Source organism: Cibotium barometz, chromosome 58 (genome assembly GCF_041138505.1).
Source record: "Cibotium barometz isolate CiBa-2024 chromosome 58, ASM4113850v1, whole genome shotgun sequence".
Taxonomy (NCBI): Eukaryota; Viridiplantae; Streptophyta; class Polypodiopsida; order Cyatheales; family Cibotiaceae; genus Cibotium; species Cibotium barometz.
The window spans coordinates 17575519-17599612 of record NC_141103.1 but is presented as its reverse complement, the minus strand read 5'-3'; the positions used below and the strand labels follow the sequence as shown (position 1 = coordinate 17599612).

At 43.7% G+C, this 24094-nt stretch overlaps 1 protein-coding gene across 1 annotated transcript in view; it reads left to right on the top strand.

Annotated features, from left to right (window-relative positions):
• Positions 1-12891: 12891 nt before the first annotated feature.
• Positions 12892-24094, top strand: part of LOC147605978 (uncharacterized) — a 39058-nt gene continuing 27855 nt past the window's right edge. The window contains exons 1-5 of the mRNA XM_086792603.1: positions 12892-13338; positions 22482-22613; positions 22800-22844; positions 23109-23278; positions 23375-23460. Of these exons, the coding sequence (XP_086648729.1) occupies positions 13235-13338; positions 22482-22613; positions 22800-22844; positions 23109-23278; positions 23375-23460 (537 nt within the window). The 5' untranslated portion in view covers positions 12892-13234. The remainder of the gene's footprint in view (positions 13339-22481; positions 22614-22799; positions 22845-23108; positions 23279-23374; positions 23461-24094) is intronic.

The following is a 24094-nucleotide window of genomic DNA, read 5'->3' as shown; positions in this document are numbered from 1 at the left end:
CTCTCTGTGAATGTTGTGATAGAGGATGCAAAGGCATTGGATCAAAGTGTTTGTGAAGTTATAGTAAGTGCAAGTTGTGTAGCCGGCGGACCCAAGATGGAGATAGTGGATTTTGGCAAGGCAATGGGAGGGTTGCTCAGTGATTAATGAGTCTGCTATGGAGGGGCAGGTAGTCCATAATATGATGGAAATGTCACAAGATCCTGAGATGAGGATAGATTCATCAGAGAAAGAAAGGGTGGAAACTACATGTACGTTTGGTGGAAGTGGTGGAGTATGAGGAAGAGAGACGGTCGGAGTTACCTTTCTTTGATGACACATATGATGATGGTGGTGGCAGGTTCAGTAGCCAAGTGTGCATAAAGTTACGAATAGTGGAGTGGGTAAGGATGCTTGGTCAGATGACGCCTTGGAAGATGTCTTTACCTTGTTTGAAGGACCCGTGGGTCTAGATGATGTCAAGCCGATTATGATGCCCAGGTGAATGCTTGAGTATATGTTGGGGGGATGATGAAGTTTTGGATGTCGTGCATAGGCTATGCGATGAGGAAGTCGTAGATGATGACCAGGAAGTGCAACAGGTTGCTTTTTGGGGCTCTTTGCTAGATAGTGCTGAAGGTGATCTAGTTGGGGAGTTTTTTTGTAATGGTGCAGATGTATTAGGGGAATGTAATGAAGGCTTGATAGAGGTACAGAGAATTGTAAAATGCTTTGAGTCATATGAAGAGAACAAAGCTGACAGGGATGGAGGAAATAGGAAAAGTGCTGACAAGAGGTATGTTTGGATGATGCAACTGGCGGTTGATAAGGGGAGGACCCTGAAGTTGTTTGAAGATAGTGTGCAAGTTTTTTATCCAGGTTGATGGATCAATGCAGTTGGAAAGCTTTGGAGAAGGGTGTTGTTCCCATTTGATCCCACGAGGATGATGTAATGCTGGATCATGCTGTTATTGTTGTATATAAAGTTGTTTAGAGTGATGTGAGGAAGAGGGTAGTCTAGAGCATAAAGGAGACAATGAAAACATGTATGTTTTACTCTAGGGGGTGGGCTATATGTGAGGATAATCCCAAGCCCCTCCTAAGCATGATGTATAACCCTTCTCCTATAGTAAATTTGTCTCCTATATGTGAGGATAATCCCAAGCCCCTCCTAAGCATGATGTATAACCCTTCTCCTATAGTAAATTTGTCAGGTTGTCATAATTGGCCATGAACATACAACCAACATGCTCATCTGTGTATATAAGGTGAGCCGATGTGAGGAACCTAGAGGACAGTTTTCTTGATGGAGACAAGTGGAGGATTCCGAAGGTAGATTACAGTAGATTCTGTGTTAGCTGGAAAGTGTTTAGGTCAACTGGATGTCAGCTCAGGAGAGGTTTTTAGATGGAATATCAGAGGTGCTGGATGTCAGTGCTAAATTGGTAGGAACCTAGAGGACAGTTTTCTTGATGGAGACAAGTGGAGGATTCCGAAGGTAGATTACAGTAGATTCTGTGTTAGCTGGAAAGTGTTTAGGTCAACTGCATGTCAGCTCAGGAGAGGTTTTTAGATGGAATATCAGAGGTGCTGGACGTCAGTGCTAAATTGGTAGGACAATTGAGGGAGTCAACTGGATCAGGAAGGGAGGTTGGGAGGGTTTCCGGAGGTGTCAGTTGGAGGCTGAGGACAAGAGCTAGGTTGATTGGTGCCTTTAGAGCTAGGATTTCAATGTCTCCTAGTTGTGATCCCATTGTGTTCTCTTCTTGTGTGTCTTAGGTGGTGTAGTAGAGACTATCACCTAGCCACCACACATGCTTTGGTGCCTCCACAGAGGATCAAAAAGTTCTTGTTAAGGGCTTTGGTCAGCAGGTTGAAACCCACTTGTTAATCAACTCAAGACTAATGGCTGGAGTTGCATATGATGTGTTTAGAGGTTAGAAACTAGTTTTTGAGGAGTGTTGAATTGGTAGCCTTGAGGAACAACATAGATGAGGGTTCCTACAAGTTGAAGATGGTGAGTCTGTTACTTGAGGATGTAGCCAGGGACTCGTTTGAATATTTAGGGAGCTGAGATGGATTAAAAGAAGCTTTGAAGAGGAAATATGGGAGAGTTGATAGTCCTAAGGAATTATGGAGGGAGTTGGGTAGACTGACCCAAGAAGAGTTTGAAGAGGTGTCAGATTTTGTAGACAAATTTGAAGCTACTTGGAGGAGGATTCTCAAGAGCTTGGGACAAAATCAGATTCCTCCTCAGTTTTTGAAGAAAGATAAATTTGTTAAAGTGCTGATTGAGAGGATTAGAGAGAAGATGGAACTAAAGGACCCACCTAGTTTGCTGAAGCTGTGAAGACTACAGTAGTGTATCAAGAGAGGAAGATGAGGTGGAAAGTTGGCTTATGTATGCCACCACTAGACCTGGTAAGGTTTCTACATTGATTTGATTGAGGTGTGTCCTACTAGAGGCAGTATGTAGGTTGTGGATCCTTGTGTGAATTTTGTAAGATAGAGGATGCAAAGGCATTGGATCAGAGTGTTTGTGAAGCTACAATAAGTGCAAGTTGTGTAGTTGACGGACCCTGAGATGGAGATAGTGGATACTGGTGAAGAAATGGGAGGGTTGCTCAGTGATTAGTGAGTCTGCTATGGATGGGCAAGTAGTCCCTAATATGCTAGAAGTGTCACGGGAGCCTGAGATGAGGATAGATTCATCAGAGGAGGCAGGGGTGGAAACTACAGGTACATTTGGTGATGTGGTGGAGTATGAGGAAGAGAGACTTTCAGAGTTGCCTTTCTTTAATGACACATATGATGATGGTGGTTGCATGGTTCATCAGTCAGGTGTGCATGAAGTTATGGATAGTGGTGTGGGTAAGGATTCTTGGTTGGATGACACCTTGGAAGATGTCTCTACCTTGTTTGAAGGACCCGTGGGTCTAGATGATGTCGAGCCGGTTGACGCTTAGGTGAATGCTGGAGTGTTTGTTGGGGATGATGAAGTATTGGATGTCATGTGCGGGCTATGGGACAAGGAAGCCGTGGATGATGACTAGGAAGTGTAGTAGGTTGCTTTTTTGGGCTCTTTTCTAGATAGTGTTGAAGGTGATCCGTTGGGGAGTTTTTTTGTGATGGTGGAGATGTATTGAGGGAATGCAATGAAGGCTTGATAGAGGTACAGAGAATTGTAAAATGCTCTGAGTCATATGAACATAACAAAGCTGATAGGGATGGAGGAAATACAAAAAGGATTGACAAGAGGTATGTTTGGATGATGAAATCGGTTGATAGGGGGAGGACCCTGAAGTTGTTTTAAGATAGTGTGCAGGTTTTTAATCCAGGTGGATGGATCAATGTAGTTGAAAAGCTTTGCAGAAGTGTATTGTTCCCATTCGATTGAGGGGGATGATGCAGTGCTAGATCGTGCTGCTATTGTTGTATATAAAGTTGTTTAGAGTGATGTGAGGAAGAGGGCAGTCTAGAGCATAAAGGAGACTGTGTTTTCACTCTAGGGGGTGGGCTATATGTGAGGAGAATCCCAAGCCCCTCCTAAACATGATGTATAGATGTATGAAAGGTCCATAGGATGGTGTGTAGAGGATCCTAAGTGGCAAAAGCGGTGTTGCAATCGAATGGATAAGCAAAGGTGCACAATTGAAAATGGAAAATGCATGGATGAACAAAGGAAGTGGGCAACGTAGGTTCCAAAAGGAAGGCAAGGCGATGATGGGTTGAAGAGGGAGAATTGAGGAAGTTTTTGAGGGTGGTTTGTCGACAATGTAGCTAGAGTGACCACCAAGAAGAGAGACCACTAGAGTAAGACTACAGTTGAGTGGGCTCCTACAGGTTAGTTTTGTTAAAGGTTGTAGGCTGGAGTTCCTACACTTTTTTTCAAGTTTTCAGGGAGGAAGATAGTGCAGTGTGAGGATTGATTGGATCAGACCGGAGGGAGAGCTGGAGGCCAAAGACTCTTGTAGGAAGTGTGTCTCCTAGGATCTCTGAGGAGCTGAACACCGTTAGAGTCTTGATTGAGTTCATTGGTGCCCATCTCTCAAGGCTGTTGAGAGAGTGGAATGTTTTTGTTTATCTGAAGCAGACAGAAGGTTTGGGGGTTATCTTTTTGTTGTGATAAAAGTGTGGTTCTGATTGAGTTCATGGTGGAGAGACCTGTATGTGTCAGATTGGTGTCTGTTGAGTTGATTCTGAGTCAGTGTTGACTCAGTCAGCAATGGTTGTGGAAGTACAGTGTCAACTCAGAGTGAGCTAAGCTTCAGTATGGTCAGCTGAAGGTGTAGAGGGTTTGTCCTAGCTTGGTTGATATTGGGAGAAGTGCTTGTGAGTCAAGTCTGATAGTTTTAGAAGTCAACTGTCATCCAGCAAGTCACAAGGGTCTGAGGTCTGATTGGTTTCAGTGTCAGTTGTGTGTTAGCTGATGTTAGTAAAGTGTCCACAAGGTTGGATCCATGTTTGGTTTGAGTGTTTGAAGGGTTTAGAAGTGCCAACAATGTAGCACAGAGGAAGCTTGTATCAGCTGTGTTAGTTTAGTTGGTCGGTTCTGATTCAATTAAGGCTGGTGAGTCAATCGAATCTAGGTCAGATTGTTGAGGTAGTTTTCAGTGGGTTGAGTCATAGAAAGGTCAGAAGAGGGTCAGCGAGATATCTAAGAAGGTCGTGGGGTTATGTATATAAGGTTAGCTGATGCTGGAGGACAATAGAGGAGCCTGGAGGATAATTTTCTAGCTGGGAACAAGTGGAGGATTTCAGAGGCAAATTACAACCAATTTTGTGTCAGCTAAGAGTTATTTAGGTCAGCTGGATGTCAGTTGAGGTTAGGAGAGGCTTTTAGGTGGAATATCAGAGGTACTAGAGGTCAGTGCTGACCTGGAAGGAAAGCTGAGGGAGTCAGGTGGATCAGAAAGGGAGGTTGGGAGGGTGTTAAGGTGTCCGGAGGTGTGAGTTGTAGGGTTGAGGACAAGAGCCAGGTTGATTGGTTCCTTTGGAGCTGGGATTTCAGTGTCTCCCAGTTTTGATCCCATTGTGTTCTCTTCTTGTGTATCTATAGAGGTGGTGTAGTAGGCCATCACCCAGCCACCACACAACATGTTCTGCTAGGCAAAGGAGTGGCCAATTTACTGTCATGGAGTGTTTGAACTAGCCATTTTTGGCATACTTTTTAACTTGTCAATTTTCCTTCTTTCCCAAAATGGTCTACATCCATGTGTTCTGCATTGAACAATGGAAGGAGAGTGTCAAATATGTCGCCAACATACATTTTGTTATTTTTTACACTAATGCAAGGGCTAAATTGCATTTTCCACAAATACATCTTTTCTCATAAGAATCCACTTGGTAGCAGGATGATAGAGATGATAACCTTTACTTTCTAAGCTATACCCCACAAAAATACAGTTAACAGCCTTATCATCAAGCTTGATGTGAATTTGTTGAGGCACAAATATATAAGCAAAACAATAAAAAATGCGTAAGTGAGCTATAAAGGACTTTCTACCATTCCACATTTCAAAAGACATAATTGTATGTAAAGCCTTTATAGGACACCTGTTCAAAACATATGTTGCACACATGACTACTTCTAGCTAAAAATCATGAGGAAACTCTGGACTTTTAACCATACAATGTGATGAGAGACCTATTTTTGCATTCAGCTACACCATTTTTCTCAAGTGCATAGGGCACAATACATTGGTGTTTTATCCCATGATCAGCCACCATGTATGCATGAAACTCCTTAGACATATACTCCCCCCCTCGATCAATACCTAGGTTACTAATCTTACATATGGAAACATTTTCAACCATATCTTTAGATCTATTTTACCTAGATTGCTCTTCTTGCAAGAGCACAAAAACCGACTTCTTAAACTTCAAGGCATTTGGATTGCATTTCATCATAAGCCTGATGGTAGAAGCAAATTTTTTATACGAATCCAGCAACACATTCAAGATAGTAGGCACCAATGAACTGTCAAGATATACTTTATCAACCTTAGCCAATAGCTCCTTAAAGTCCTTGGTTTTTGTAAGGAAATTATCCATGTAATCTCCCTCATTCATATTCTTTGACTGCTGACTCTTATTGCTTGCATAAATAAGCAACACGTGCTTCATTACGTACCTAGTATAATTGCAATCCCAAAGCATGGTTTGTAGTCCCTGTATGACTGAATGTGAGGAATGATACTCCTCTTAGCTGACAAAACACGCATTGCATGTGCCTGCATCTCTTCCATCCCACTTTGTTTGTTATCGCGTAGGAGGTATTCTATCCTATGATAATGTACCATGTGAAACTGAGTCTTTGTCTACAGATGTGCCTTCTGTATCATGTTCATCAGAGGAACCAGGACGTTTCTCAGTACTAACCACAACATTCTATAGCCCTTTGGCTACCAATACATGCCGCATCATATAAGACCATAACGAGTAGTTGGTCCCGTCAAGGTTATCCTTAGCGAGACGAATAACATTTGACATACATCACCCTCTACCATTTCTAATAATACCTAAGTAAGTAATCACGTAACCAATACATAGCCCTTTGGCTACCAATACATGTCGCATCATATAAGACCATAACGAGTAGTTGGTCCCGTCAAGGTTATCCTTAGCGAGACGAATAACATTTGACATACATCACTGTCTACCATTTCTAATAATACCCAAGTAAGTAATCACGTAACTTACAAGTGCTAAGTGATCCTTTGATCCAACCAAGGTGGTTTCATCAAAGGGTGGTTACTATAATAAGGCCCTGACAATGGAGGCCTACAAGGTGTATGAAAGAAATGCAGAGTAAAGTGAGTAGAAATTTTACTTGTAAGAAGTAGAGATCGATGTTGCTGAAGTGTAGCTCGTAGATAAGATCCAGTATGGTGAGATGCTTTCATGTGTATCTGCACACTTGTTTGTAGTAGATCTCACAATACTACTCCAAAATTTGATGAAGGACAGTGCAAATTTGGTTCCTAAAGATGCCTGTAAAAAACCAAAAACTGCACGAACAGACCCCAAAACATGCCCAGAACAAAAATTTGACCACAAAACTTCAATATCTTCATAGTTCATAGCCATCTTTCTTCTCCTAGAAGGGCTCCTTGATCCGATTCAAGAAGACAGATGAATCAGGGTGAAGGGCTAAGGAGCGTATACTCTGATACCAAATGTTAGAAATAGGGTTGTAAGAATGCACACACACACACACACACACATAGTGGAGAAGCTTAAGGGAGCACACAATGAGATGGTAGATAGATAATGAATGTGTGATATACAAAGATGATAAGTATATTGCACGATGGGTGTATACTAGCAAAAACCTCCTAAAGAGGGAAAAAGTGTCCTAGCTAGTCCTAGTGCGTTCACACACATCACTACCAAATATGACTACAATCTATACAAAACTTTTTCACCTTCTTTCTTGTCTCATTCTCTCCACAAGCTTATGAACTATTTAAAGCTTTAACCTTATCCCAAAGGAAATAAACCCACATCTTCCTACTAAAATCAGTTAACATCGTAAAGGAAGAAGATCCCCCTAATATAGTAGTAGACATCTTACCATAGAGATCAGCATGTACCAGCTCTAGAGGAGTCTTTGCCCTATTTCTACTCTCTTATGTGGAAATGCCTTGTGCTAATGGCTTGCCCATTATGAAACCCTCACATGGTTCCTACAATTCTAAAAATGCAAGCAAATTAGCTACCATTCCCTTTTTCTACATCTTCTTCAACTCTACAAATCTGATGTGACCAAATCGCTCGTGCTAAAGCATGCTCATGCTCTTATCTATAGTGGTGGCTATACGTGCACTTAATTCATACAGATTGTTGCAGCTTACTCGTTTGCTGAAAAACTTACCAGCAACATCTAGAATTTTTACTTTAGCTTTCTTGAAGAGTACTTCAAGCCCACGATCTATCATCATGGAAAACAAGTTCCTCCTTGATTTGAGGTATATAGAGCATGTGACGACTTCTTCTCTTCATTTGTAGCTGCCACAAAGAGATGGTTCTAGAACCTTCAACTAGACATTTAGCATTATTCCCAACAACAACACTAATGGGTTTCTATATAGGCTTCCAAGAACTATACTAGTCCTTTTTACTAGTCACGTGTCGAGATGCCCCACTATCTAAAATTCATGAATCATCTAACAATAACTAGAGCCTGAGTAGATGAAAATACTCTTTAATGGTGACCCAAAGTTCAAGCTTAGTCTCAGAATTGTTAGCTGACTCCTTTTCCTTCTATGAAGACTTTAGGATGCTATTCTTCTCGTCAGCCTTCTTCATTCTATAGTCTTTGATAGTGTGACCCTTCTTGCCGCCACAATAATAGTAGCTCCCTTGAAACTACTTCTTCTTTGGCTTTTCCTTCCTATCTCATCAGAAGATGCTATGCCTTTACCTTTAGCATTGGCTAAAAATGCAGCATCACTGACACCATCATGGGTTGCATCTCCTCCTTAACCAGCAACATAGTACTAAATTCTTCAATTGACAGAGGTGGTACTCTAACTTGAGTGTTTAGTGCCATAAGCAAGCCATCATACTTTTATGAAAGAATTTGAATGCATCTTCGGGCTGGTCTTTGTAATCCCCACAACAACCATTTGATCTTGTAGATTTTTGATCCGTGTGATAAATGCTTTAGTAGCTTATCCTTTAGTAAATAATCAGTAGTAAGTTAATTCTCTAGGTTCTAAATCATGATCTGATTTTGAGTCTTATACTGATTCCTCAGTATGGTCCAAGCCTCCAATGCCTTAGTTATGTGTTGAATTAGAGTAAGAACAAAATCACTTACGTTGGTGATGATGTCACAAAGTGCTTTAGCATTGTGCCTCTTCCATGCCCAAAGAAGTGTAGCATTTGGTGGAAGTATGTTCATGCTATTGTTGGGGTCAAGGGTTCTTGTTGGTTTTGTATTCATTCCTAAATTAGTTTCTAGAAGCTCGTAAGAGTGGCATTGATTTTGGATTTTTAGAAAGTGTAGTTTGTCCCATCATGCTTGCCTTTTCTGAAGGCCAGTGGACAAATGCACAAGACCAGTGCAGTAATAACGAGGTAGAAGCTATCACACCTAGTATCCTATGCAAAGAAAGACTAGACTTTATACAATATTTTTGCTAAAAGCACCTACGCTTTGATATTAAGAATATAGCACAACAGAAAGATAGATAGCAAAACAAAGTGCAATAAACAATGTAATAGATAGAATCTAAATTTCTAAGATAGGTACAATAATGTGATGGTGGTGTCCACCTGTGTGCTCTCAAGTACAGCTTAGATGGTGATCTAGAAAGACTTTGGATGGATGATGTACTAAGTGTAGAGGGTGTGGATACTCACAAGCATTGGATGCCTTGGCTTGTGAGATAACTATGTCTATATATATAATGATATAGGTGGTGTGGTAGGCACGTATGTAACGTGGGAAGTTACGTGGCATAGATATAGTCACTACCCTCAAAATGTGGCCAGCCAATCAACGCCCACCCAAGGGCCCTACCTAACACTCAAACCCTTGACCATCTCCTAACCATCAATGGTCATAATAATGACCTCATCGGTATCTAAGTCAAGATTCCCACCAAAGACACATGCCAATGGCTTCTCCTCATAATGGGGGCCTTTACAAATGTGTAAGTGTTGGTTCCATACTCCCTAATATCTTGAACTCTGCATATTAATTCAAAGTTGGAAGTGGAAACACAAAAAGTAAGCATGCACTTCATACTTCCATCCAACTTCCAACTTTAAGAGTAAGAGTAAGAGTCAAGATTTCATTGTGTGTCTCAAGAGAAAATACTCGCCATGCCCCTCCTTGCCACCTTCACCCCCCTTAGACCCTTCCTGGATAAGTGGTGCATGTACTCCCTCCCCCTGCCACCTCTCCCCTCCTATGTACACCCCTTCCAAACCCCTCCTAGACAGGTGGCGTTCTCTCCCCAACACACCTATTCCCATGTAGCTAGCCCAGATGTTGCCCCCACCTGGACACACTTGTCCCCCTTGCTGGCACTCCCTCTATGCGCAGGCATCCCCTCCCCACACCTATATAAACCCCCCTCCCCTCCCATAGGCACTCACGTAAAGGCTAGGCTCTAGCTTTAGGACATGTCCTACAACTCTTCTCCCCTGTGTGAATAGACTTAAAGTCACTCATGTAGAGTCTAGGCTCTAGCTCTAAGACATTTCCTACAACTCTTCTCCCCCCTCCCCTCCCAGAGGCACTCACGTAGAGGCTAGGCTCTAGCTATAGGACATGTCCTACAACTCTTCTCCCCGTGTGAATAGAGGCTTGGGTACGTCACCTTCTTGGCCTCCCCCAACCAAGGCTAGACGTACCCAAGCCTCACTCTCTCTTGTGAGAGCTCTCCCTAAGGACACCCTCTCCAAAGGTGAGCTTAAGCCCTGTTCTCATTAGGATTTCAAGAAAGCTTGTGGAAGCCCAAACGGTGTCCATTTCCAAATGCATTTGATATGTTTAGAATCCTCTCTCTCTCCTACTGATCTCTAGAATTTCACATCCACCCTACTCTCTTTTTATTCTTCGCAAATAAAGGCCTTACTATGGCACTGAAATGCTACCGAATCGAAGAAATGCATGACAATCAATGCAGAAATGAGGAAGCACGCATCCATGCAAATGACTTCTCCCCTTTCATAACAAACCCTCATGTAAACGACAACTAGGTTGGCCATATTTTTAATTTTCTTAAATATTAGCAACTTCTTCCTTTTGGGTCATAAAGTTAAGATTCTTAGGCTTAGCAAGATTACGTTTCTATTGAATAAACCTATAACGATCACAATTAGCATTGTATAAGCATCACACCTCTCTTTTAAGTTAAGTAGCCAAAAAGATTAAGGCTCCAATATGGAGAATTGCCGCTTTCTTCCTTGTATAATTCCTTAAGTAAGGCTAGTAAGTGAAATTGTGAGTGAGTAATCTTACTCCGGAATACTTTATGGTTCTTTTTTCTTGTTGACAAGGATTATAGCTAAGAAGATCATTTTTGTGTCTGATGCTATTTTTTTATTGCTCAATAAATTATTAAAAAGTAAAAATATTTTCTTGGTTTCAATGGATATGTTTGCTGGTTTCATTGCTAATTTGAAGGTACATCTTCTCCCCTAATTAGTTAACTCCCCTCTTGCTTATGTAGTCAGCAGGCGCAGGCAGTTAGCAAGAAGCCGGGGAGCCGGCCCAGGGTAACCCCCTCTATGCCATTGGGAATTGGATTTTCTGCCCCGTGAGTGTGGACATGTGATTATGGATGCTGCCTAGTTCTACAGGCCTAGGCTAGTGCGATGAATTAGCCCACCTCATGAGTAGATGTTAACTCTAAGGAGCGGGATGGCCTCATGAGTAGATGTCACCTCTAAGGAGCGGGATGGTTTGGTATAAGTGGTAGTGCCTGAGGGGGCAACAATGTTCCATGAGGTATGCCCAGCTGGTTGAGGTTGGAAGATCGAATTCTAGATCATCGATGGATTGGTTTTGGTTTGGATATGTCTATGGACATGGATATGGAACCCTGGATCTGGCTGTTGACTTGGTTTCAGGGTCTTTTTTGTGAACATCTTGCTGTAAGAATTGTTTGATGTAAATATTATTGTTTTCATTAAAGGAACATTGGAACTTTTTTAATTAGAGAACTTGTTTTTATATGTTTCATAGAGTGGTAGGACCTCATTAGATAACAAAAATGAATGGGTGAGTGGGTGGATGGATGCCTTGATGGTGCCATCCTATGGATGGGTGGACCCAATGAGTCGGGTAACTTTTCGATAGATTTATTTAATAATGATCTGTAGGACATGAACAAGTTCCATTCTAGGGGAACGAGCCAGCAGAGCAAGGCTATGCCTCATAAAGAAAAGAGGAAAAAGGCATCGGCTTCTATGAACCAAGTACGGACTTGTTTCATTCTCGATTAGGCACATTGGAAGATTTGGATTGTGATCTCACATCTCCTTGAAAAGGATGAGGAAGGATGATGGCATTTTATTTGGTGCTATCATTTGGCTAACATAGTGTGGTCATTATGATCAATCTGGGAGTTACTCGACAGCGCCGTCTTTAGGACATGTCGGAGTCAGGATATGTCCCACCTGCACAGGGGTTAGACAATCCCTGGAGGATTATTGCTAGCACTACAGCATGGCACATGGAAGTCTAGCCATTGATGGCACTTTGGTTTATGAGTCACAATGCATTTGCAGGATTCATGGGCCCTAGAATCTAGGGATCCTCGAGGGCATCGGAGAGAAAGCAAGAGTAGTTTATGAGAGAGTGGGATTATGGCATCTTTTACAGTGCCACTCATGTGGTATCTTGTTGGCAGCGCAAGGCACCTGATTGGTTGATATTTCCCCCTTGTTTGGTTTGAAATCTCCATGTTGTGTATCTTTTCATACTTGATAGAAGTCACTTTTATGGGAAAAGAAAAATTAGCATTGCTAAATTTCAACTGAAGCATGACAATTTAATTAAGAAAAGTAACCTTCATTTTTATCTTCCATCTCTTAAAAACACAATATAGTTGTCCTGAAATTATACTGAGGTAAACTATTTGTGCCAAAAACACTAAACTAATGAAATTAGTTTTCTCAAAGTAAGGGGGGTTTCACAAGTGTCCCGTGCAGACGCAAAAAGTCCACGAACGGTGTGTTCGCTCTTGATGGGCACCAAGAACTTTGGTTGGCTCAACTGAGCAGGTTATATTCTAAAGTTAGCCCTTTGTAACCACTAGTCTTGTGGTGGGACACTTCCATCATGTGGAAGACGTGCTGGGTTCAAGTCCCACCATTTATCTTCGGGGAGGAAATCAGTCAGACACTCCCTTGGGCGAGGGGGGAGTGCCACCCAACATTTTGCATCCGCCTAATGACACCTCAGCGCCATGCAAGCTCCACATCCACGGATGACCTTTTACGTGTGAAAAGCTATGGCGCCCGACAATCAATCGAATGTCGCCAAGTGTCATTGAGGGATGGGCGTCCGGACTCTAAGTCATAAAAAAAAATCATACTAGTGAAGGCTACTTATTTATTTTTCCTCCTTACATGCTCTACTTTAGCAAGGTTTTCTTTTTTCCCCTACTTCTGTACCAAGTTATGTAGCTCTTCTGCAACCTTAAGAAATAAAACCTTGGTGGCAAAACCCTTGAAAATCTATACAAAGTTTCATTGATGATTGCGAGCCATCAGAGAGGGGAAGCCAATAACGATGGCTAATAGCAAGTACGAGTACGTCAAGTCCTTTGAGCTTGAAGATCGATTGCTTCCACACACTTGGATTGTTGTAAGGATTGACGGTCGCTCTTTTCACAGGTATTTTTCCTCGTTAATTTTAATGGGAGCCATTAGCATGGTTGTGTAGAAGCTGGTTGCTCATTCATGTGGAGAGAGAGAGAGAGAGAGAGAGAGAGAGAGAGGGAGGTCTTTTATGGTCAGCCTAGCCAGCGAACATATCATCCATATGACTCCACCGAGGGACTTGAACCTGGGATCTCTTGTCTGATTCATAAACGGCTATGAGAAAGAAAGAAGGTGTATTGTTGTCTTTTAAAGACCCAATGGGTCTAGAGACCAAAAGTAGTATGTAATATTAAGCCATGGAAGAGACTAAAAGAAACTAAAAAGGCTCATACAAGAGGATAGACTAGCTGTATGCCCATCATATCATCACCATCATCAATATGATCATAGTGAGCATGTTGATACATGCGCAAATACATCTCCATATGGATACAAAGGAAATCTCATGTGGTGTCATCCTCATCCATCTACAATATCCAGTATAGGGGAGTCTATGATTGTCAAGAGGCTCCCCATGTCCACCATGATTGGGGGAGTCTCCCTGCCTTGCTCGAGAATCTCCCCAATCTGGAGTTTCCGTGTAATGCAACGGGAAGAGGTCCAGCAAAGTCCTTATTGATATCTTGAAAAGGACCATCTGGAATTGGCAAAGGTTGAAGTAACCTTGCTTGTTTTGTATAAGGTACCTTCACTTTTTGGCATATTTGACATGCAGTCATGGGCATCATGGAGAAGTGCATGTCGCTTTTTCCTTGGGAATGCACAGCCGGTTCTTGTAAAATAACCAGCCATCATGAATGGTATAGTGACCCGGTTGTGCTTGTAGGACCAATCTATACTAAGTTCCGAATTCCAATGAATCCTTGTATTGTGCCTTCATACTGTCGAGATCTTTTCCGTGTATTTCAAGCACAGTGGACTCTCTGCCATTGTATTGGGTACTAGGCATGGTCTGTAACCATTTCAGTGCATGATGTTTTGTCTTAATTGTAAACTCTCTCCTGTAAAGGAAATGTTTCCAATGTTTAAGCGTTGTCATCACCCCCAATAGCTCTTGTCATACATAGAATAATTCTTTTCTGCATCATTTAATTTCCGGCTATAATAAGCCATTAGGCCCGGTTCCTGCTGGAGGACAGCTCCTATGGCTAGATTGCAGGTATCGGTGATTATCTCGAAAGGATCATCCCATGAAGCCAATCTGAGAATCAGAGATTCAGAGAACTTTTTTCACTGCATGAAATGCCTCGAGTTCTTTGTTCATAACGGACACCTTCTGTCGATGCGCCTTCACGCCCTTGAGTAGATCGGTAAGAGGTGTTGCAAGGTCAGAAAATTTGTCCATGTGGGTACTGTATGCTTGGCAGAGACATACAAAAGAGCGAATCTCTTGTGTATTCTTGGAAACATCCCATTTGAGAATTGCCCTTACCTTTTTAGGGTTGAGGCTAATCCTGTCTACATTGATAACGTATTCTAGCTAATGGATTTCTTCTACCCCAAATTCGCTCTTCTTTGCATTGATGTAGAGCGCATTGTCGCAAAGTTGCAAGACCTTTCGACATCCAGCACATGCTGCCCTGCAGTAGCATAAAAAATGAGTATATCATCTAAAAAGATGAACACGCACTTGCCTATGAGCTCCACAAATACCTGAGACATCATCTTGTTAAATGTCGCATGTGCATTGGTGAGACCGAATGGCATCACCACAAACTCGTAATGGCCACATTAAGTCCTTACGGCTGTTTTAGGAATGTTAGCCATAAAGATTGGAATCTCGGAAGATCATCCTTTAGCATGATGTCCTGAAACTGTTCTAGGAGACCATCCAACTTTAGCTTTAAGGGGGTTGCTGACTGAACAATAGACTACTGGCTACTGACATATATCAATGCACACTCGACTCCTTTTTTGATAGCTCATTGGGCCTGGAGGTGTGAGATTAGAGGAATACTTGGAATGCTCCTATCCCTGTGAATTAGGACAGGCTCAGGAACACCATCAACAATAGTGAAAGTGTCGTGCCTCCAATCAAGAATGGGTGCATAATCCCTAAACTACTGAATGCCGAGAATCATATCATACCCCAAAAGAGGTGAGACAATGAAGTCTCGTTGAAACGCGGCCTTTTGAACCATGAATGAGAATTGTTGAGCCTTTTGAGATATGTGTGTGCGAAGACCGGGTGTGAACCCGGCGGGTGTGAACCCGTCCACATCCAGATGATGGGGTACAAGTGTACAACTCATCTTCTTAGCCAACTGAGGAGAAATGGCATCCTCAAAGCTACCCATATCAAAGAGAACAATGAATTGTTGTTCCTTTGCTGTGCCATAAGCAAGAATGAGGGCTTTCTTTTGCTCCTCAAACTCACCCTCTTGCTTATCGTCAAATACCACTGTGGGTACGGCGTTTAAGGCGGACAAGAGTTGGATTGCATTGGTGGCCGATGCGGGAGGTGTAGTTGTAGCTGAAGCTGAAGCTGTGGCGGTGGCTATTGTGGAGGCAGGGGCTTTGGCAGCTTGTGCAGCTTGCCACTTGGTACAGTCTTTCTTACCATGCCCCATGGTCTGGCAGAAGAAACATCTATTCTCCCCCTTATACTGCATTTGCAGTCACGGCCATACAAAAAATGTTTCCAATGTTTCAAGGCCTGTATAACTGCAAGGAGTTCACGATCATAGAGTGAGTAATTTTTCTTTGCGGGCAGTAACTTACGAGACATGTAAGCTACCGGATGACCATTCTGTTGTAACACACTACCAATTGCGATGTTACTCGCATCGATGATCACCTGAAATGGCTCGTCCCACGAGGCAAGTGCTAAACAAGACGCTTCTGAGGTTCTTGAATGCCTCCAACGCTCGTGGAGTCATTCGAATCCATTGCCTTTTTGTCTTCATACCCTTTAACAGATCGGTGAGATTTGTTGAGAGGTCAGAAAACTTGTCTATGTGGGTGGAGTATGCTTGGCATATACCCACAACGGATCTGATGTCATATGCTGTGTGAGGTATTTTCCAATTGACAATCTCGGCCACTTTAGCCGGATCAAGTCGAATGCCTTCGGCACTAATTATGTATCCCAAGTAGTGTACCTGGAACAGATAAAATTCTGACTTCTTTTCATTGACGTAGAGCTCGTTGCTTTCCAGCAACTTAAGGACTTTCTCCACATCAATATCGTGCTGCTCAACCGTAGCTGAAAATACCAGTATGTCGTCCAGAAATATGAACACACTTTCCAATTAAATCCCGGAAAACACGCATCATCATGCGGTTAAATGTAGCTGGGGCGTTCGTCAAGCCAAATGGCATGACCACAAATTCATAGTGGGCCCGTTCCGTACGGAAGGCTATCTTGGGGATGTCCCTCTCCACAATCCTCACCTGGTGGTACCCACTCTTTAAATCAAGTTTCGAACCTTTGCTCCATTTAGCCTCTCGAGAATATAATCTATTCGAGGCATCGGGAATCTACTCTTGATAGTCAGCTTATTGAGTGCACGATAATCGACACACAGTCGAGAAGACCCATCTTTCTTCTTGACAAATAAGATGGGTGCTACAAATGGCGACACGCTGGGGGGCGGATGAAGCCAGATTGCAACAATTCTTGGAGTTGGCGGTCCAACTCCGATTCCATTGCCTTGGAAAGGCGATACGGAAACTTGCTCGGGGGTTCCGAGCCTGGGAGGAGGTCAATCTTGTGGTCCTCCGATCTGGACGGGAGGGAGGGAGACTGTCCCGAAGCAAAATCTTCTGGAACTTTTCATGGAGAGCCGAGTACTTCTTGGAAGCACTGGCCACCGTCTGGGCTGTCTGGATGTATATCATCGCACAATGTGCGCCTTTCCTGACTGCTTGCTTAGCGTGCAAGTGGCTTATGAGCGGAAAGTTCGGAATTCCTGGCTCACACTTAATGGTCACTGGGGCGTTTGACACATTCCGATTGATCTGGAACGTGTGCTTGTCCCACTTGACATCAGGAAGAAACTTGTGAAACCACTTAATATCCAAAATTAAGTCTGCTCCTACAAGAGGGGCAACCATAAAATCACGCATAAATTCTATGCCCTAAATAACTAATTTAGCACCTAGAGCTTCATACTTGACGCTCGTTGTCATGCCTGTGCTAAAACCCTCAACCTGTTTGTCTATCGAAGTCAGGACGAAACGGGCACGCCCAGCGGCCTGTTTCGTGACCACCGCATCCTCCGTGCTGCCGCTGTCAAACAAGACGACGACTCTCTGGCCACCTATGTAGCCAAAGGACTTGAGCAATTCGTTGCGCTCATACTCCTGGTCATGGGTGCCCTTCTGCTTATCTTCGAGCTCCTGGCTAATAATTGCTCCAACTCTGAAGCACCGGGATTCGAAGAACTAGGGGCAGCCACTGGGGGTCTGTGGGAGCTGAGCTCACCACGGAAGCTGTGGAGGTAGCGGCGACGGGCTTTGGAGGCTTCTTAGGACACTCCCGAGAAATATGTCTTTTTGTATGACAAAAGAAACATCTACCCTCCTTCTTGTACTGAGAAAGTTCCTCAGCACTCAACTTGCCACCTGTCTTGCCTGCCTCCGCTTTCTGGTTTGGAGTAAGCTTAGACGCATTGTTCGAGTTCTTGGAGCCAGAGGCTTCCGAGCTCTGTCCTGGGGAAGACCCTGTCTGGTTCTAGCCTTTCCCCCCCGAGGCGGTAGCCTTGGGAGTAGCCGGCTGGGAAGTCTTGGGCTTGCCACCATTATGCTTCATTTCTGCACTCTGCGCAAGCGAGAGTGCGTCTTCAAAGGTGGCTGGCCTAAACATACGCACCTCCCACTGGATTTGCATGTCAAGGCCATACAAAAACTGCCCTTTCTTGTTCGCATCAGATAAGCCTAATTGCAAACATAAAGTCGAAGTTCTATTGGCAAACTGAAGGATTGGTTGCGCGTTTTGACGCGCTCCCTTGAACTCGTCTTCGAGTCGACTGTCGCTCTAGTGGGGCGGTAGTAACCGTTAAGGTCGCGGACAAACTCGTCCCACACATAAGCTGCTTTACCTAATCTGGTGTGGGCATGAGCCCACTAAGTCCACCAAGGAATGGCCTCACCTTCCAAGTACCAATTGGCTAAGATAACTCTGTCAGTATCTGTCTTTCTAACTGCGGCAAAGTAAGCTTCAAACTGATGCAACCATGAATAGAGAGTTGTGGGGTGGTCGAGTTTACCATTATACTTACTGAAGTTCATTTTCTCGGGAAAATGATTCGAGGGCGCCGCCGGTGTCAATCTGGCGTCCAACGTTGCTAGGTAACGCTCGTGTTCCACGCATCGCATGGCTTCGTCTTCACGTTGTCGGATCTCCAATGCACGCATCTGCAACTCAAGCAAAGAGCTCGGTTGCGGTCGTGACCCCGCGAGAGGGTCCCTGTGTCGAGAATCTGGGATACGGAAGGAGAGGGGGGAGAAGATGGAAAACGCGACGCTGGAGAACGAGTACGCTCTTCCAGAGCCAAAATCTATGCATTTTGCTCTTCTAACTTGGTTGTCTGGTCTGTGATTGCTCGCATCATCTGCTAGAACATATCTGTAACAGTCAAGCCTGGTGCCCTAGCTGGGCTGCCCGGTGCACTCTGGTCCCATGGTTCTTGGTCTCTCTTGTCGAAGCTCGCCATAGCAGGAAAACACACTTCCTTTCTGGAGCACAATCTGACCATCCACTATGTGTGTGGGAGACGTCCGGAGGCTGAAAACCAATTGTCCTTCGAGGGACAGGAGTCACTCCGAAAGGGGTAGTCCATCGGTGTCTGAAAACCAAGGTGCACGTGCTCATTGATGAACTCATTCACTCCCCCTTTGGGTGTGGGTCTAGACTAGGAGTATTTTGGTGTATTCCACCTTTTTATGAAGGCAGCCTATGGCTGTAGATTAGGGGTAACTTTTTGGTACCATATGAATATACTGAATTTCCAGCTATCTCTCTCTCTCTACTCTCCCTTCTGTCTGCGTTTTTGCATCAGCATGTTCTCAGTGGTGTTTAGGGCTGAAAGAAGACCCCCAGAGCTTCCGCGATGTCATGTGCATGTTTGCCCATGGACATATCCAGATGCTAGTCCAGAAGGGGCAGCCAGTAAAAGATAACTAGAACTAGGATTTGGAGCACAAAGTGCAGAAGTGGCAGTGTTGGACTTGGAGCAGGGGCATGGAAGAAGGGGCCGTGGGCTGAACCAGATGGGAGGCGGTTGCAGGAGCATTATTATATTGGATTTATGAACCAGTCGGCTGCAAGCGCCTCAGCGTTTAATGATGGATGCCCTGTCGGCTGCATGGAGAACAATGCTTAAGCATTAAATGCCCAGTACAGCAGATGTCGCACGTGAAGTTTGGAAGGCTTTTGTAGATCTCTACGAGATTAAGTCTCCGGGTCGGATTTTGGCGTTGGAAAAGTAGCTTATGAACTTATCAGTTTTTGCCTTTCCATCTTTATCTGCTTTCATCTCGAAGATGAAAGATCTCCGGGACGAGCTTGCTGTTTGTGGCAAGGATATCTCTACAGAGGACATGGCTATTCGGCTTCTCTCCAAGCTTCCAGAGAGGTTTGATGCTTATTTTCAGTCTCTTGTTTCTTCTCCTCGTCCTGTTCCAGTTACTTGGGAGGAAGTTCTCCCCTCCATTATACAGATTGAGTCTTGCTTTGAGGAGCGGATTGACACCTCTGGTGGTCCTGATGGAGCTTTGGCTATGCGAGATAAAGGGAAGAATGGGGTGGAGGCTTGCTTGGAAGTCACGGAAGCCTCAACTTTGTGCACATAAGACTTGACCTTGCGAGACAGAGCATTACCTATCTGAGGTCTCCCCATGCGGCCCATGCGGGGGTTCTTTCACACAGTTCCCCTGCATTGCCTTTCACTAAATCTCCAGTGCGCATAAGGTACTTAAGGGCTACTTCTCGAGGATTCATACCCAATTCCTTCACCATAGAATCTATAGTGTGTGCCACCATAGACTCAGCCTTTGTGGCCTCCATAGCTTGTGAACCTGCGGGTTATCATAGAGCATCCTAAGCTCTTCTTCCTTGGAATACAATTGCCTTTTGACATGCTCAATCTCTGCTTTCAATACATTTGGGTCATCCTCTTGCATCTTCTCTTTACCTCGAGAAGGCTGTCCCACATGTATTTGCTCCTCTATATAACCTGCATACATATGCTTATTGCCCAAAGCTTCAGAAGCATGAGTACCACTTGCCCCTTGACTACTTTGTGCATGGCTGTCCATAGTGTTTGACGGCTGTCCACATGGAGCCCAATGCCCAATTGATTGTTTCCCCCAGTGAGAAGACAACCGTGCTCTGATACCATTGAAACTACACCGGCTAGGTGTGAACGTCCTTGGGCACCGTCTTGTGAACAATATGCACGTCACACCAAATATGTAAAAGCCACATTGCACATAACAATGATACATCATTGCACAAGATAATTTGCAAAAGAGACAAGCACTGCATAGTACACCATCACTAGGGCCGTGAACGGGCAGAACCCACATCCCCCCCCCTCCCCCCCGCGCCCTCAATACTGAAGTATATTATTGGAGTATTTAAATCTATACAAAGTTCCAAGGGCTTGCCTACTAGATAATCCAATGCAATACGAGTATGAAGACAAGTTACCCAAACAAAAGTGTGTTGGGGTAGAATGTCGATGCAGGACTCGTTGTAAGAGTCACCATGACTTGACCACCAGGCTATACACCTGGAGAGGGATGAACGCGAAACTATCGTTCCGTGTGACCATGCACAAACAGGCGCTTTTGTACTAGAGCCTGGCTCATCCTCTCGCAGAGACTAGGGTTCAAGTCCTCCAAATACGAGTGCACAAACATGCACAAGCACCCGAGCAGGTTCAAGAGTACACTCCGGTACAGCACGAACAGCAGGTACAAGGGTTGTTTCAGCAAATACAATTGATACGGGAGTTGGTACAACAAATACAGAGGTGTATCCAGCAAGTACATCAGTTGGTCCAAGCGGTACAGCAAGTACAACAAGGTTTCCAGCAAGTACAGTAACTAGTACAAGCAGTACAGCAGGTACAGTTGAGGGGCAAGTAGTCGTGGGAGAGGTTGGTGGAAAGGATAGGACACATGGCACCCTCCCTTTAATGAAGGATAAGGTGCCCCCTCATTAAAGAGTTCCACGCATGGGTTTTAATGGGTGCCCAAGGCTTGGACAGGCCATACCTTGGTCCTTGGGCCCTGGGCATTGGTCAATGGCCGGTGCCCAACTTAAAAGAATTTGAACTGTTAAGGTTATAAAGTCTTACAAAAATAAACAAAGGTTTAAATAAATACTTACCACCTATTCACATGCTACAAACCATGTCAGAATATAGGGCATTTGCACGGTTCATGGGTGGGCGTCCCCCGTCCATGAAGTGGACACATCTTAGCAGGCAGCCACATGAAAACAAGTCACTCGAAAATAGTTTCAAGCAGGTAGAGCTGTGTGCATATGCATTATGCAATGGATATATCTTCCGTTCCTAAAACCTATAAATAGCAAGTTTTCCAAAGCACTGAATTGGCTCAGTGGGAAGCCTAAACTGGGATCCCTGACAGTGGGTTCCACATGTCCTGGCCACACTACGGGTGACACGAGGCCTCGTGTCCCGTAGGTGATGCGAGTCTTGGCCTTAGTATGGGCGACACGAAGCTCCCTGGCCTCCCGTACCTTGGCACGAAATAGGGGAAGACCACCTGGATGGCCAAATGGTGACATTTGTCTTCACCTTGGGAGGATATGCGAGTGGGTGTCTTCATAGTACACTGATTTCTTGGAGACCGTATCGACAATAACTAGAGTTTTTGCTCTGGTGTATCAACGGAGTCCACATGGAGGTGGTGACATATACAGTGCCGAACAGTACTGATGGATACAGATTTAGTGCAATTCTTTCGAGGAGTATTGATCTGCATTCTGCTTTCTTCCTTTAGATTATTGAATTTAGTAGGAATGTCTATGCTATGCTTTGGGGGGAGTTGATGTTCTGAAGTTTTGTAAGCAGAGGTAGGATCACACTTTTGTTTTTTGTTTTTTTGGGAATTACCTGAACTTTCTAAAAGGTAATATTCTTGCTGTGCTGTCCAGTAATTTATTAGATTTTTATCTTCAGGTTTGCGGATGTGCACAACTTCGAAAAACCAAATGATATTGATGCCTTGAATTTGATGAATGAGTGTGCCAAAGCTGTGATGGAGGACTTGCCAGATATTGTATTTGCATATGGTGTAAGTGACGAGTACAGGTAATGTATTGATGAACCTTTTGCCAGTCATGGTTGACATGGCTTTAGTAGCCATGTCAGCCATGGCTATTTAAGCCATGATTGACATGGCTACTCAAGTGATGGTTCAAAAAGTGTTGTAATATACGTATTGGACATCTGGGTTTTCTACTAGTTTGAGAGCAACCATGCTTTGTTTCTGTGCAGCTTTGTAATCCGAAAAAACAGCAATCTGTATAAGAGGCGAGCTAGGTATATATGTTCCTCTAGATTTTTGGATGGCTGGTGGCATTAATGGGCATTGATTTTGTTGTGAATATTCACATATTATAACAATTGGCAGGAGGCCTGCAATACTTTTAGGATTTCTTTCTTGTAGGATACCGTACCTAATAGCTATGGATAATCTAACAATGTCTTTCTTGTAGGTACTGTACCTAATGGCTATGGATAATTTAACAAGGGTCTTTTTGTATACCCTTGAAGTTCTGCCTAACTTCACGTCTTTTGGCACAGCAAGCTTGTATCCGTTATTGTGTCGCTTTTTGCTGCAACATATGTGTTCAAATGGCCTGCCTACTTCTCAGACAAGAACCTGCAGTACCCCCCTGCTTTTGATGGAAGAGCAGTTTGCTATCCGGAGGATTCTGTTCTGAGGGATTATCTGTCTTGGCGCCAAGTTGACTGTATGCCCATGCCCTTTTGCCCTTGCCCAGGATTAGTTCACACCATTTTTTGTGAGCTTTGTACATGTTCGCTTGACATGGTCTCTGTTTTTCCAGGTCACATCAACAATCAGTATAACACATGCCTTTGGACCATGGTAAAAGCAGGAGAAAGCAAAGATTGTGCAAATAATGAGTTAAAAGTAAGAGCTTCTACTTATCGATCTGATCATGCATAGAAAGATTAAAAAGCAGTACATGGTTGTGTAAAGAGGATTGCTTAGCTTTACTACCCAGATTGGCCAGCCCATACTGGCATGCCTGATTACATGCAAGTATTTTTTCAACAGCCTGTACTTATGTCCATACTAGTTCCAAGCCTCTTCAAGAAGTAACTGAATTCATACCGCCAAGGAAAAGGAGGGCATCATTGTTGCAAGTTTTGAAGGGTTTTGGAGATATCTTAAGTTTTGATGTTTGACAAGCTTAGAGCAGGACTATGCCATTGGCCTTTACTCCTTGCACCAAGTGGCACAAGGAGAATGTGCCACCTTCTTTCTGCTACCCAACACCATCTTTTTAGTACGGCACTGAAGTTTAGGCCTACATGTTTCCCTTTTTGCAATAGTTACGTGATAAAAACAAAGTTGACTGTATGTCCGAATATATAGAAATGAAATGTTATATTAACGTCTTCAAAAGGCCAAAGTGAACTATGAGACCAAAGTTACAACCATGTGACATCTGATACACTGTCTGGAAAAGAAAAGAAAGAACTGAAGGTGTAGGGAGCATCCGGAAGCAGCAACTAGGGAGAGTGGGAAGCTAATGCTACTA